Here is a 15,470-nt window from a genome sequence, read left to right on the forward strand (position 1 = left end):
CTAAATAAAATAAGTATATATAGACCTGAGCTTATATTTGGTTAAGAATGATGATTATTGAAAAATGTAAACTAATAAAGTGACTATGTTTTTTTCTCTGATTAAATGTTGCAGTTTCGCTACAAGAGCAGAGTGTACCAGCAGCCAAATGTCAACGAAAAGCAAATCGAAAAGCTCCACACACAGGTGAGACTTATCATTATTATTTTAAATGTAAACATTGTTTTTGGTTTATTAACTGAGCTGTAAATATCAAGAGACTAATTTTGAATCTTGCTAACTGGCTAATGCCAAAGTCCCCTTAAGGCAAGTCATTTCACACGGTGGCCATCTTTGAAACACCTCTCGGGCAGTATGCTCGCACATTCAGTTTGAATGGGGAATAATCAAATTCTCCAAAATTGCTTGCCAAGCTTACGGTTAAATTTTATATTATGTAACCACAATTACATTAAGCAACAACTGTCTCTTTACTTTCATTTTTAAACGTTTGAGTCACACAAAATCTGCAGAAATTCACACCTGGTCCCAGTTCCTCTCAAGGAGAAATGTCCGTCTATAGCAATTGCTGATTAGTTCTTGTACTAGTAGGCGGGGCTTCATTCGCCAATCGCCATATTGACTGTTACACTTTCCCCATTCAAAACTATACAAGTGACATGTCTTGTGTATTCTATAGTCTTTGCTAATGCTACCACAAGAACGTTTACAAGGCATTTGCAAATGACTATGCTAAACTTTAAAGCCAAAATATACAATTGAATAGCTTTTATTATATACTTACAACTCATGTTTTGTAGAAATAGCATTTAATCAGATGAATGTGTCTGTTTTTAAATGACTATTAATAGAGAATGGCTTAGAAATGTGAGGCTAATTATGCTAACTGTGCTAACCACTCAAACCTTCATATGTTGGAGTATTTTTGATTGGTTAAAAACAGTTTTAGATCATTTTAATATGGTAACTCTGGCATGCAGACCATTTGTATTAAAAGTAAAATGCTACCAAGGGAACGTGCACAAGATATTTATTAGCAAATATGCTAAGCTAGGACATCAAATGTTTCTGAGTAGAGAAATGTTAATTTTACCAGGCTTATGGAATATTTATTCTTCATATTTTGCACAAATTATATAATTTATCAGATTATATAACTACATTGGGATGACTATTGGTGCAGAATGTGAAAAAGTGGGACTAACCATGCTAACTATGCTAATAACTCAAACTTAACATTTTCAGGCTTCATTTTTTAGATTTTAATATCTTTTAAGATGATTTTCATAGTCTATCACTGACACATACAGGTGAGGCTTATTATTTTAAAATAAAACATTTAGCCATGACATATGTAAATTAGGCTACTCTGCATATTTGTCAAAAATATGTCTACTTCTGACATGCCGGTGGTGATTATCTTGTTTTCTGTTATGATAATTGACTCTTTTACATACATATCAAACCAAAGCTTTTTGCTTAATTGCGAGCCAGGAAGGATGTCTTAAGACACGACTGTTAAAACAAGAAAGAAATATCTTGAGTTTTATATTCAGTCACTGCTAGGACTGAATGTCTAGCATGCAACATTTATTTTACAGTCGGCTACTGAATAATGCAGCAGACCAACGCAATTTGCATATATTTGGACTTAGCAGGACTTTCGGCTCAAGACGGTCATTGATGTTGACATTTTAGCGTTTCAGCCAGTGTTTGGTTGTGAGCGTTTTTTTTGCAACCACCGGTGGAGGTTTTTCCACAACCATCGCCCAAAAGCGGCCCCGAAGCTTCGAACCCAAGTTTTAATTGCCGTTTTCTTCCAGCACTATGTGTCCTGGGCTACGCTCAGTGTCTTCCTCTTTATTGCTCAACCTATTTATCTCCCGTCTCAACACTGCTTCCCTCAGCATTTAAAACTCTCCTTCTCATTGCTCTGAGCTTTCGAGCTCCCTTAATAAGTTATTATATTACAGCTCCGTAAGCCACAAGGGTTTGCAAAGGATGACGTAGGAACTGCTTTGTGTACGTTCCTTGTTTCAGAGGAACAGATATTCCCCCTGCTTCATAACGATTGTCGGTGAATTATGAATGCAACAGAGGCAGATGCTTAGAGGGGTTTGCTTTTAAAAAATCTGACTGCATTATAATGAGTGGAAAGGGGAAGCCATTACCTTAAAGAGCTATTTCTACCTAAACTCACCCTTAGAAATAGTTCTATTGGCGTAGACCAAGGAAAAATGAAGAAAACTGATTCTCTTTTAACTTAGATGGAGTTGCTTGGTTGCTGCATAAATTAATTTAGTGTTTTTGCTTATGAATGCGTTCAAGAAACGATGGAAATGTAGTATTTTTGAATTAAACATCAACACAGTGTTTAAGTTAGCAGAGCGTCATTGTGAAAGCAGTTTAAACACTGTAAATAGTGCTAAATATGTTTTAAGGAATTAAGTTAAAGGATTTTTTTTAGTGAAAATTAATAAATTTGATTAGCATTTACACAACTTTGTCGTTCCAAACCTGGCGTGGTTATTTGACAAATTTAGTTAAAGTGAATGGTGACCTTAGACTGTTAAATACTAAAAAGCGAAGAAAAAAAAAACCCTCTTATACATCTATATGAAATTACTTAATGCAAATGTTCATCAGAAGCTTCTTCAGTGTGAGGGACCGAGCCAGCACGTACAGTAAGGGGCATACCAAAAAAGAAGATTTTCAAAAATAATTATTTTTAATAAAGTCAAAAAGGTTCACAAAAAGTTCAAAAATAAATAAATTAAATCGATTGAAAGAACAATAAACTAAACAAGGAAAACAAACTGAGTTCAAACCAAACAAATCATGTCTAAACCAAAAACAGAACTCCATGAAATGACAAGACAGACCACATTTATAGCACAGGGACTAGTCCACATTAAACAAGAAGGGGGAGACAAAAACATACAATTTACAAATACAATAAACTAAGCCAAACATCTAAATACAAATCTAAATATAAGTTAAATAAATTATAAATAAGGCAAAACTAAATATAAATCTGAATAAACAAACATTGCAAATCATTATTGAACCTAAACTAAACATGAGCTCTCCCTCCAAGCCATTAAGCCAATGGTATCGGCAGGCGGAACCAAAAGACGGCCTCTTGCGGCACGTCGGACCTTTACTTGGGCGGACCACACCCGGAAACTCTGTTCCTCGTCGGCACTGCAGCACGGTAACTTAAACTCAAAAGAAAACTAAATTAACAAAACATACAGTACAGATAACTGATTTTGTGTGCACCCAAAATAGTAATAAATGTACTGTGAATAATAAAGAAAGGTAATGAGAAACTGAAAGTGAATGCGTCTTATTGAAATCAGATATGAAGGAAACGAAATGTATAAACACAATAACTGAAATTGTGACCAATAAATAATCTTAAATGATTGTGTGTGTGTGTGTGTGTGTGTGTGTGTGTGTGTGTGTGTGTGTGTGTGTGTGTGTGTGTGTGTGTGTGTGTGTGTGTGTGTGTGTGTGTGTGTGTGTGTGTGTGTGTGTGTGTGTGTGTGTGTGTGTGTGTGTGTGTGTGTGTGTGTGTGTGTGTGTGTGTGTGTGTGTGTGTATGTATGGTTGCTTGCATGCCTCACTCTCAATGTGTGGCCACCACACTGGCCATCACATTCAGCAACACACTTTCTCTACATTTGGCTGAAATGTCTAAAATATTTATATGGCCTGCCCATGGTCCTGATGTAAACCTGATTGAAAATCACTGGAAAATCCTTGGCCATAAAGTTATGAGCTAGAAACTCACCACAGGTAGTAACTTGTAAAAAACTTAACTGAAGAAAAGCAGATCAACATGGGTCAGTTGGCATTTCTGTGTGTAGTTTGCATGTTCTCCCTGTGTTCGCATGGCTTCACAGTCCAAAAACATACAGTATAAGTGAACTGGATGAACTAAATTGGCCCTAGTTTATGAGTGTGTGTGTGAATGCGAGAGTGTAACAGCCTTCTGAGCCTACTAGTAGACGCGGAAGGTCCCTACTGGCCCACATCTATTAGCTGATAATCACTGATAATGCCCATTCAATCGAGTGAAAACATTCGAAGCGGGTGGCATGATATGACGTTGTTTGATTAGGTACAACTCACTTTTGAGGTATTTTCCACTGCGTTCTGTACCTAGTACTTGGTCTTTTTTTTTGGACCCCCCCGAGTTAGGTTCAAAGTGAGGCATATCGTTACTAATACTTGAAGTATACACACTGCTGATCATCGGTTGCTTCAAGAGAATCATCACTACCAGCATCGTTGGATTTGCAACACTGAGACACCAAACCCATTCTATTTAAATAGTCAGCAGCAGCCACTGTGGTATTATTGGTTGGCAGCAATTTGTTTATACCACTGCAAGAAAACGACACCTGGGAAAACTGCATCAGTTAAAGAGGCACAGACATTCCTCTCATGGGTACCTGAGCAGAGGAGCAGATGGGATGGCCCGAAATGAATGCGATGATGTCACAGCAGCACAACATATAAACGTACAATGCTACTACCCACTTTATGCGTTAGTAAACTGTAGTGGAAATACAAACCATGCTGAACTGTACAGTTCAGTGAAAAAGCAGTTCTGTACCATTTGTACAAGCCCTATTTTACTACAAATGCTTTGGTCGTTTGTGTTCACCATGGCTTAACTACAAAAAAGCCTGTTTTTTGTGTGTATCATCTGTATTAAAGGTATGGTTCGTTTTCATAAGGCTAGTAATTAGAATGCACCTGATCTCACCAGGAGGACCTGAACACACATCAGTCTGAGGTCTAGTTTTTTTTTAAAGAAATAACCTGAGCTCTAAATGTCAAATGACTCACTCTGAAACTCCAGGAAAATGACATCATGACCTTGCTAACTGATTACTGGCACCACCACGACACAAGCCATTTATTAGCAGCTACCCTGAGTCATGACATCAAACGCAGCTGATGTGTTTATGAAATATCGTTTACCGTTCATAATTTGCAGAAATTGAATTTTATCAGAGTATACCTGAATACTTTTGAACGACTATCAAAGCTGCATGCTGAAAATGTTATTTCATCTCCCTGCATATGCTTATCTTGTATGCTAACCTTTCTGTGTAACCCAGCATTTTTAGGTTGAATACATCACCATTTTTTTAATATATTAAACCAGTTTTAGGTGATTTCTGTAGGCTAACGTTGACAAATCACTTTTTGCAGAAGGTTGTCATTGCGCTAAGTGACATCTCTACTTTGTAGTTATATAGCCTAATGGGTTTCAAGTTGTTAGCTGGCATCGAAGTGTGAATTATTGAAAGCTAGTGTTGCCAGGATGGGATCCAGAAGTTAAATAATGCAAATGCTAATATTTTGTGAATGGTAATAATGTATGGCACTTTCCCTTTTGTTTTGTTGGAGGGACTTGTGTGTAGTGGGTTGACTTGAGGTAGTAGCACTTCAAGTTATAACAAGCAGTTTTAACATTTCATCTGTACTGTAAAAAAATAGTTTATTATCATTTTCTTTATTTTTTGAGTGTTTTCCATTTATTTACTGTTGTGAATTGCATTATGGAATGTTGATCTCTGCTATTTCCACTTTTGATGTTGAAAATTCAACTCTACAGTTTAACAAAGTGACATTCACTAGCATTTTAGTAGTTTGAAATAATATAAGGTCTACGTATCGTATTATACAGCACCAGCCTAGAAAATATATCACTTTAAACCCCTAAAAACTGTTAACTTTTTAGTGACTTTTGAAAGTTAAAGGTAGTTGGAAGATAGATCAAGGTCACTTAATGTAATTCAAAAGCATTTATAAATGGGGAAAAATAAATAAATAGAAACATGAATCACATAATATGGAAAACTGCTAATTTTCTAATATTTTTTACAGTGTATATAAGTTACTAGTGCGGCTGGGCGATTAAATCGGTATCGATATTCATTGACCGAATACCATTGTCAATATCGATAAAAAAGAAATTTGGTATGTAGTTTCGGTATGAAGCGCTATAGTTTTGTAATGTGGCTACTGAGTGTGCGCCTTGGAAGCAATGCCAATAAGGTTAGGGTGTATGTTTGTCATTTCCAATGAAGATGCGCGACTTGTACAACGTGCATATGTGGGCATTTTCCAGCCACAACTAGTTGAAAACATTTTGGAATTTTTCCATATGCCACAAGCACACCATGATTCATGTAAGTAGAACTAACAGAATCTGCTTCACTCTTTGTATGGAATATACACATTTCAGTAATGATGGCAAACTAATTACCTCAGACAAACACAGTGCATCCAAACACTGCAGTGCTTTTTACTTTTCACCATAAACTTGCATCGGAGCTGCAGCAATTATTTGTCTGTTACTCATCCTCTGAGAGAATGCTTGATGACGAGTTACGAGAGATGCTAGAAGAGGGTGAGCGCAAAGTCCATTGTAAATGGTCAAGGAATTCACTTACACGCACTTCTGGTCACAATAACAACACATGCTAAAATGAGTGCCGTAAAACAGCAGTAAGGAGATTGTAAATAAAAAAGGATGAATGGATGTCGCCAGAGTAGCTTTTTGGTTTCTTTTCTTGTGTACCCCATCTGAAATAGTTTTTAGCATAGTAAGTAAAACAGTCATTCAACTTCACAATTTATAATGTTCACTTATAAATTTTACAGTATTTTTGCAATATAAAATAGTAAGACCAAGTTTATAAACCAAAATTGCCATTATTAATACAGCAATTTTTTTTAACGGTGTATTCTTTAACTCTGTGTAAAATTAAAATTTACAATGTTTATTTTACTAGAGCACATTGCTATCCTTTAGGTAAACAATTATTCCGTGAAAGTTAATCCACTGAGAAAATAGGTTTGTTTTGATAATCTGAAATAAAATATTGTCATTTGCTTCAACATTTGAAATGGTGGTTTTTCTCTGATGACATCAGTTTGACAACTTAAGCCCCAATATTGTTAACCACGCCCTTTTTACAGTTTGCTATGAAGGAATGATGCAAAAAAAAGAATTCCCTGTAAAACTGTAAAATTTACAAACTCACTGTAAATTAATAATTACAATTATGCTGTAAAACAACAGCACGTGTAAAATGTACAGTTTTACTGGCAACCAAATTTTCTACAGTGTATTTTTTAATTCTGCGTAAAGTTTGCTATGAGAGAAAGATGTGCAAAAAGAAATCCCCTCCCCCTACTCAATATTCCATATGACTGAATCAACATCCTGAAATAAAAGTCTCAGCAACTTCCATTTCACAAGGATAATATTAGTGTACTGTAAAATATTGCAGTAAAATGTAGAGTATTACTGGCAATTTTGGTTGCCAGTAAAACTGTAAAATTTACTTAGTTATTTGTTCAGTCATTTTAGTTTATTTTTTAATTAACAAATTACTTGCAATTTTTACAGTTACAACTGCACTGTAAATTGGCAATTACAATTATGCTGTAAAACTACAGCACAGTTATAATTGTTCATTTACAGTGGGCTTGTAAATTTTGTAAGCTAGAAGTACTGTAAAAATTGGCAGCAATACTGTAATACTTACAAGCGGACTATAAATTTAGCCAGTAATAATGTAAAAATTGCCAATAATATTGTAATATTAACAAGCGCACTGTAAATTTTACCAGTAGTACTGTAAAAATTGCCAGTAATACTGTAATATTTACAAATGCACTGTAAATTTTGCGAGTAATGCTGTCAAAATTGCCAGTAATACTGTAATATTTACAAACGCACTGTACATTTTGCCAGTAGTACTGTAAAAATTGCCAGTAATAGTGTAATATTTACAAGTGCACTTACAAATTGCCAGTTATACGGTAAAAATTGCCAGTAGTGCTGTAAATTTAATAAACACACTGTAAAAAATTGCTAGTTATACTTTAAAAATTGCCAGTAATACTGTAAAATTTACAAACGCACTGAAAAATTGCCAGTTATACGGTAAAATTGCCAGTAGTGCTGTAAATTTTACAAACACACTGTAAAAAATTGCTAGTTATACTTTAAAAATTGCCAGTAATACTGTAAAATTTACAAACGCACTGAAAAATTGCCAGTTATACGGTAAAATTGCCAGTAGTGCTGTAAATTTTACAAACACACTGTAAAAAATTGCTAGTTATACTGTAAAAATGGCCAGTAATACTGTAAAATTTACAAACACATTGTGAATGAACAATTACAGTTCTGCTCTAAAACTACAGCACAATTATAATTGTTAATTTACAATGCAGTTGTAAATTTTACAGTATTATTGGCAACCAAAGTTTTATAAATACATTATACACCATTTTTACAGTGTAGCTTTTAATAGAAAATATACTAGTATCTATAAAAAAGAGCTAGTAGCATGAAAATAAATATGTTTTATATTTGAAATGTTAAAATGGCTTGCCATATTGGTCTCTGCATGTCTGCGTAGCCAGATCAGCTGTGCTTCTCTCTGTCTCTCTCTCTCTCTGATGTCTCTGTACTGGGAGCTGCTCTCCTATCTATTTTTATCCAGCCTTGTATCGCTGCATGTGTGTGTGTGTGTGTGTGTGTGTGTGTGTGTGTGTGTGTGTGTGTGTGTGTGTGTGTGTGTGTGTGTGTGTCCCAGAGATGTCGACATGAGAGAGGAGAAAGCCAAGACCGTTCACACTCTCGTCAACTGTTCATCTCGATCATTCTTTAAGTTCCTCCTCAATCATTAGCTGTCAGTGTTTCTGGTTTTACCTCATTCTCTTTCTCTGACCTCATTTTAAGGTCAACCTGAGGAAGTTTATGGAGTACATTCAGCATCATCAGGTGGAGAAAGTGGCCAAGATGTTGGAGAGAGGGCTGGATCCCAACTATCATGACCCTGATACTGGTGGTAGGGGAAAATGTTTTAGATAACTGCTAAAAATGTGCAAAATAGGCTGTTTTACATATACACACAAACACACACACACACGCACACACACACACACACACACAATTGAAGACAGAATTATTAGCTCCCCTGAATTATTATTAGCCCCATTTCTTATTTTTCCCCCCAATTTCTGGATAAGAGAGAGAAGATTTCTAAACATAATATTTTTAATAACTCATTTCTAATAACTGATTTATTTTATCTTTGCCATGATGACAGTAAATAATATTTGACAAGATATTTTTCAAGACACTTCTATACAGCTTAAAGTGACATTTAAAGGCTTAACCAGGGTAATTAGGTTAACTAGGCAAGTTAGGGTAATTAGGCAACTTAATGTAAAACGATGGTTTGTTCTTTAGACAATCAAAAAAAAAAAAAAGATAACGCTTAAAGGGGCTAACAATTTTGACCTTAAAATGGTTCATAAAAAATTAAAAACTGTTTTTGTCCGAGGGGGGCTTATAATATAATATAATTCTGACTTCAACTGTAATTTTATTTTTTTGGTCAATAGTTTTACTCACAATACAATCACAATACAATCCCACGATGTAGTTCATTAAATGTAAACCATAAAGCTAAAAGTAATATGCTAATTAATAAAATAGAATAAAATTTAAATAAATAAAAAATAAAAAATAAATAAACAAATAATAATAAATTATTAATTAATTTATATATACATATATATATATATATATATATATATATATATATATAAATAAAATTATATAATATATTATTAATATTTTTATTCTGACTTCAGTTTTTTATTTTATTTGTCAAATAAATGATATTGTCTTATAATTTGATTATAAATCTATTTTTATATATAGCTACTTTTGGGAGTTAGATATCGGTACGATTTATTTTATTTTATTTTATTTTTTAATAATTATTATTTAATTATAATTAATTAATTTATCTTTTATTTTAAATCAATTTTTATATATAGTTTCTTTAAAGTTGGATGTCAGTAAGGTTTATTTTATTTATTTTTTATTTTTTAATTAATTTTTATTTTATATTATTTCGTTAAATCTATTTTTATATATAGTTTCTTTAATAATTTTGATGTCAGTAAGATTCATTTTGTTTTATACTTTATAAAATAAATGTGATTTCATTTAATATTTTATTTATTTTATTTTTTCATTTATTACTATTTTTCGATTTTGTAAGCAATTCGATATTTCTCTCAACATAACTTTGCATTCATATAAATAAATATGTAGATATATATTCAAATAGTGAAGTGCCCATTATAATCCAGTATTTATAGTCCCTTTAAGAAGTTTGATGTCAGTAAGATTTTTTTTGTTTTATTCTATTTTATTTTATTTTTTTATATTTCTATATTTTTGTCGTTTTTTTATATTATTTTGTTAAATCAATTTTTATATATAGTTTCTTTAAGAAATTTAATGTCAGTAAGATTAATTTTATTTTAATTTATACTTTACTTATTTTATTTTATTATTTTTTTATAAGCAATTTCATAATTTGCTCAACAAAACATTGCAATCACATAAATAAGTAAGATATTTATATGTATTCAAATAATAAAGTGCCCATTATAATCCAGTATTATACATCATTAATCACCATTGATGAAGCATATGAATCCTTTAATTAACATCATGCTTTTATTAAAAGAGATTTCCCCAGCGTGTAGTAATGAGTTTGTGTCTGTTGTCCACAGAGACCCCGCTGACCCTTGCTGCTCACTTGGACAATATGCTGGAGATTATAGTGACTCTAAAGAACGGCGGGGCTCATTTGGACTTTCGCTCCCGGGATGGCATGACTGCCCTGCACAAAGCAGCCAGAGCCAAAAACCAGATCGCTCTCAAGGTAATAAATAACCTCATCCCGAACGCCAGCTTCACTTTATGGCTGTGTTAGAGCAATCTTCTTCAGTGATTGTCATTTTGTTTTTTTATTTTTGGTGCCATAGATGTGAAACAGAGCAGTACAGCGATGTCTTTTAGTGTCAGAGAGAACATTTATTACTTTGACAGAGCGTACTTTCATTCAAAGCACACTCTGTCTTGTTTTTCTCTCTCTCTTTCTATTAAGGCGAGACACTGCAGACAAAAACACTGATGTTCAAATCTTCAAGTGTTTTGGAACTTTTCAAGTGTTTTTTTTTTCTAATTTGAACAAAACATCCAAAATACGCATTTCTTTTTGTCACACTTAATTAATTAGAGTTTGTAAATCTCAATTACAATACATTTTTTGCAGAGTATTTTCCTAAAACATTTTATTTTCTGCACTGAGCCACAAATGTCAACTATATTCAACATTTCATTCTACAAAAAACATGAAAATGTGTATTTTACAAGCTTTTTACAGTATTTTCTAAATAATGGAGTGATCAAAACAAATTCTCAAAATTAATGAAATAAGAATTTGATTTATTTATGATTTTGGTATGCAAATTAGAGCATATTTAGCCATAATTGGCTACTATATACATTTTATTCACCAAAGAAAATCTGAAAATGTGTATTTTACAATTTTTTTTCCTTTTTTTTTTTTTTTACAGTATTTTCTGAATAATGGAGTGATCAAAAGAAATTCTCAAAACTAATGAAGCAAGAATTTAGATTTATTTATGATTTTAGTATGCAAATTAGTGCATATTTAGCCATAAATGTCTATTATATACATTTTATTCTACAAAACAAATTAAAATGTGTATTTTACAAGCTTTTTACAGTATTTTCTGAATAATGGAGTGATTAAAATAATTTCTCAAAACTAATGAAACGAGAATTTAGATTTATTTAAATTTTAGTATGCAAATTAGTGCATATTTAACCATAAATGTCTACTATATACAACATTTTATTCTACAAAAAACTATGAAAATGTGTACTTTACATTAATGAAACACGAATTTAGATTTATTTAGATTTTAGTAGGGTATGTTTAATTAAATAATGCCTTATTTGCAAAAAAACATGTAACAAATCTACAAAATATACAATTTTGCAGATAATAAATTAGCTGGAGAAGTATGGTGATAGCAGTTACTGTAGTTATTTTTTACCCTCTTCACTTACACTGTCTAGCTAAAAAAAAATCTGTAATTAAGTTATTTTTTTCATCATTTCATTGCTTTCATCCCTTGACAACAATAGGAAGTAATACTGCTGATCTACTTCTGTTTTCGTGCCATGAATATTGTAAAACACAATTTTCCTCTGTGCCGTTGTGCTTGCAGTTTATTGCTTGTCGAGTGTTTATTTTAAATAAAAAATAAACCTTCATGAAGAGTTGGTGTCATTTTGAAGACTTAAAGCCATAGATTTCATGTTTTTATTACTGGAGAGTCTGCGTTTCATCATTTTTGAAGGGGAAAAAAATCTGCATTTTGTTAGGAAGCAAAAATGGTTATGAAGCTACTTGGTTGGGTAAAATTCTATAATAAAATAATATTTTAGACAGAATTACTCAGTCATCCAGAGCAAAAATAACCAACGTATTTGCTATAACATATTTAGAATTTGTTCTATTATATGTTGTTATATTATTTTTGTAGAGTACCTACTGTATATATGAAGAGTAGAAAAGTTTAATTCTATATAATTACAAAAAAATCATAAACTATTGATTAAAAGTTTGGGTTCAGTCCAAAAAAAAGAAAATTATATATATATATATATATATATATATATATATATATATACATATACATACAGTGTCTTCGACCGCGTTTCAAATGATAATTGCGATGTTATTTGGTATTTCTTCCTCTTTAAAAAAATGCTTCACTCTAAGACTGATAACTGTCAAGATAACTGTAATTATAAGCTCTGCAGTTTTGTCGCCTGTCACTTTAAATGCTTGCGCTCATTATTGGTGAATTCTGATTGGCTGTCAATCTTTTTATTTTGTTCGTCAGCTTGTAAACATCATTGTGAAAGTGATTACCATTATGGCTGTACTTCGCCATATAGGTTAAAGTGTGAACTCTGGTAAACTGAGAATGATTTTTAAAATGATATAATTTTTTTTCCTTTCTGCAGACAATGTTAGATTTGGGAGCATCTCCAGACTATAAAGACCGGCAGGGTTTGACCCCGCTGTACCACACGGTGACAGTAGGTGGCGACCCCAGCTGCTGTGAGGTCCTGCTGCGTGCCCATGCCAGCGTCGGGTGCCATGATGAAAACGGCTGGCACGAGATCCACCAGGTGACGTTGCTTTTTACATTATTAGTAGTTAGCCGTCATTTTAGAATCTCATTCTTTTTCAATTTTTTTTGTTGCACAAGCTACTATATATAATGGCTCTACTGTACATTCAGAAATGTGTTTCAAGTGACACCGGTGGCCATTACATGGACTGCAGCCAGCAATTTGTAAACAAAAAAGTGGGAAATCATGTATTAATTTAGTGCCAATTAATTAGCTTTACATAACTATAAACTGTTTTTTGAGAATTACATGACTGAAATGATGTCTTTCACACTCAATGCGGATGACTGAGTCACTCTCTCTAGTTTACTCACAGGATGTTTTTCCCCTGACGTTTTTTTTTTTTTACTTGGAAATTAACATGGAAATTGTATAACCTATACCGCAACACCCGGCCATAATTTGTGTCTATTTGCACGTTTGCATTGGCTTTGTATGTAGTTTACTCACATAAACAGTTAATTTGCCTTTGGTTTAGTGTTTGTTCATAGACCAGATATACAGTTGAAGCCAGAATTATTACCCCTGCTGAATTATTCGTCCCCCTGTTTATTTTTTCCCCTCTTTATTAATTTCTGTTTAACGGAGAGAGGATTTTTTCAGCGCATTTCTAAACATAATAATTTTAATAGCTCATTTCTAATAACTGATTTATTTTATCTTTGCCATGATGACAGTAAATAATATTTGACTCAAAATTTTTAAGACACTTCTATACAGCTTAAAGTAAAATTTAACCAAAAACAACCATAAAGTGAATGTTCTGTGAATCAGAAATTGTTATTTTCCCACTGCCATCATATTATACAGAAGTATACAATGCACTTAAATTTGTTATTTCACGTTTTCATTGTTTCACGAGTGATCTTAGTTTTTACAGTACTTTATTGTACTTTTTATTAAACAGAAAATAACCTCACTGGCTCCTCTTTACGATAATGTTGTAAATCAGGGTAAAGGATATATTTTAGTTTAGAGGAACGTTTTGAAACTGTTAAATTAATGTTAGTATGATGTCACACAAACCAAAAACTCAAATTTAATCAAAAACAAACATAAAACTAATGTTCTGGGAATTTACACCTGTTGGCTGGATCATGCTGGCTCTCTAAGGTAATGTTGTATAGCAGGGTAATGTTTTGAGAATGTTCTGAGACTGTTAAATTAACGTTAGTATGATGGTACACAAATCAAAAACTAAAATTTATTAAAATATAAACTTTCTGGTAATCTACAATTGTTAGCTGGACCACACTGGCTCACTGGGGTAATGTTGTACAGCAGGATATGCTTTAGATTAGGGGAACGTTCTGAGAATATTAAATTAACGTTAGTAGAACGTTACACAGACCTAAAACTAAAATTTAACCAAAAACAAACATAAAATGAACATTGTGTGAATCAAAAACTGTTTGCTGGACCACTGCTATCATATTATATTAAAAATATCCATTCACTTTAAGTATTTATTCAGTTTTTTTTAAATACTTCTGTATACAATACAATATTAAAGGAGTGAGTAAACACAGAGTACTCACACCAGAGTGAGTTGATGAAGCTTGAATTTTCATTTTCAGGTGAGCTATCCTTTTAAAAGCTATCTTTAGGCTAAAAATGGTAGTTGTAAAATCTGCATCGCTGAAGGAAGTCATAACAGCCAGAGGTTCCTGCGACAGCAGCTTTGTTCAATTAACGGACAGGTGATGAGATCAGACTGGTTTAAAAACGACACGCATCAAGAAGTCCGTCTGTTGTGACGGCGCACTGACATCTAGTGTTATGACAGGTGGACTGCAGATGCCAGTCAAATCACTTCTCCAGCTTCTTTTTGATCGCAGTCGTCTGAGAAAATGCAAAAGCGGAGTGTGTGGTTTACTTTTAAAGACTCTAGAATAACCCGAAATGACAGCGCACTGAAGGCTTAATGATGTTTTTATGTTTCAAAGGACTTCCGCTGCATGAAATTTTTAAGGCCTTTCTTTCAGTTTTCAGCCCCCGTTTTACTCACACTAATGGTGTTTCTCATATATTTCTTCAGGCATGTCGATACGGACACGTCCAGCATCTGGAGCATCTGTTGTTTTACGGAGCGGACATGCATGTGGAGAACGCGTCTGGAAACACAGCTCTTCATATCTGCGCTCTTTATAAACAGGTATGTACTCATACTGTACTTTTAATGATCTGAAGTCTGGATCTGAAGTTGTTCTTTTCATTTGAAGCACATTTTGTGTTGTTTTTATTGCTTTGCAGGTAAAAACACTTTTTTTCATTGGGATTTTAAGCCTTTTTTTAGTGAAATGTGGAGGAAACATCTAAGAAAGAC

At 33.0% G+C, this 15,470-nt stretch overlaps 1 protein-coding gene across 3 annotated transcripts in view; it reads left to right on the plus strand.

The window, feature by feature from the left end:
- The window catches only part of shank2b (SH3 and multiple ankyrin repeat domains 2b), a 237,950-nt gene that overhangs the window by 45,691 nt on the left and 176,789 nt on the right, over window positions 1-15,470 (plus strand). For all 3 annotated transcript variants that reach the window (XR_012399921.1, XM_017354089.4, NM_001128347.1), the window contains 5 exons: window positions 115-186; window positions 8,783-8,891; window positions 10,639-10,790; window positions 12,974-13,141; window positions 15,183-15,299. Coding sequence is in view for 2 of the 3 variants with exons in the window: in XM_017354089.4 (XP_017209578.1) it covers window positions 115-186; window positions 8,783-8,891; window positions 10,639-10,790; window positions 12,974-13,141; window positions 15,183-15,299 (618 nt within the window). In the remaining variant the exon portion in view is untranslated. The remainder of the gene's footprint in view (window positions 1-114; window positions 187-8,782; window positions 8,892-10,638; window positions 10,791-12,973; window positions 13,142-15,182; window positions 15,300-15,470) is intronic.

This window comes from Danio rerio, chromosome 25 (genome assembly GCF_049306965.1).
Source record: "Danio rerio strain Tuebingen ecotype United States chromosome 25, GRCz12tu, whole genome shotgun sequence".
Taxonomy (NCBI): domain Eukaryota; kingdom Metazoa; phylum Chordata; class Actinopteri; order Cypriniformes; family Danionidae; genus Danio; species Danio rerio.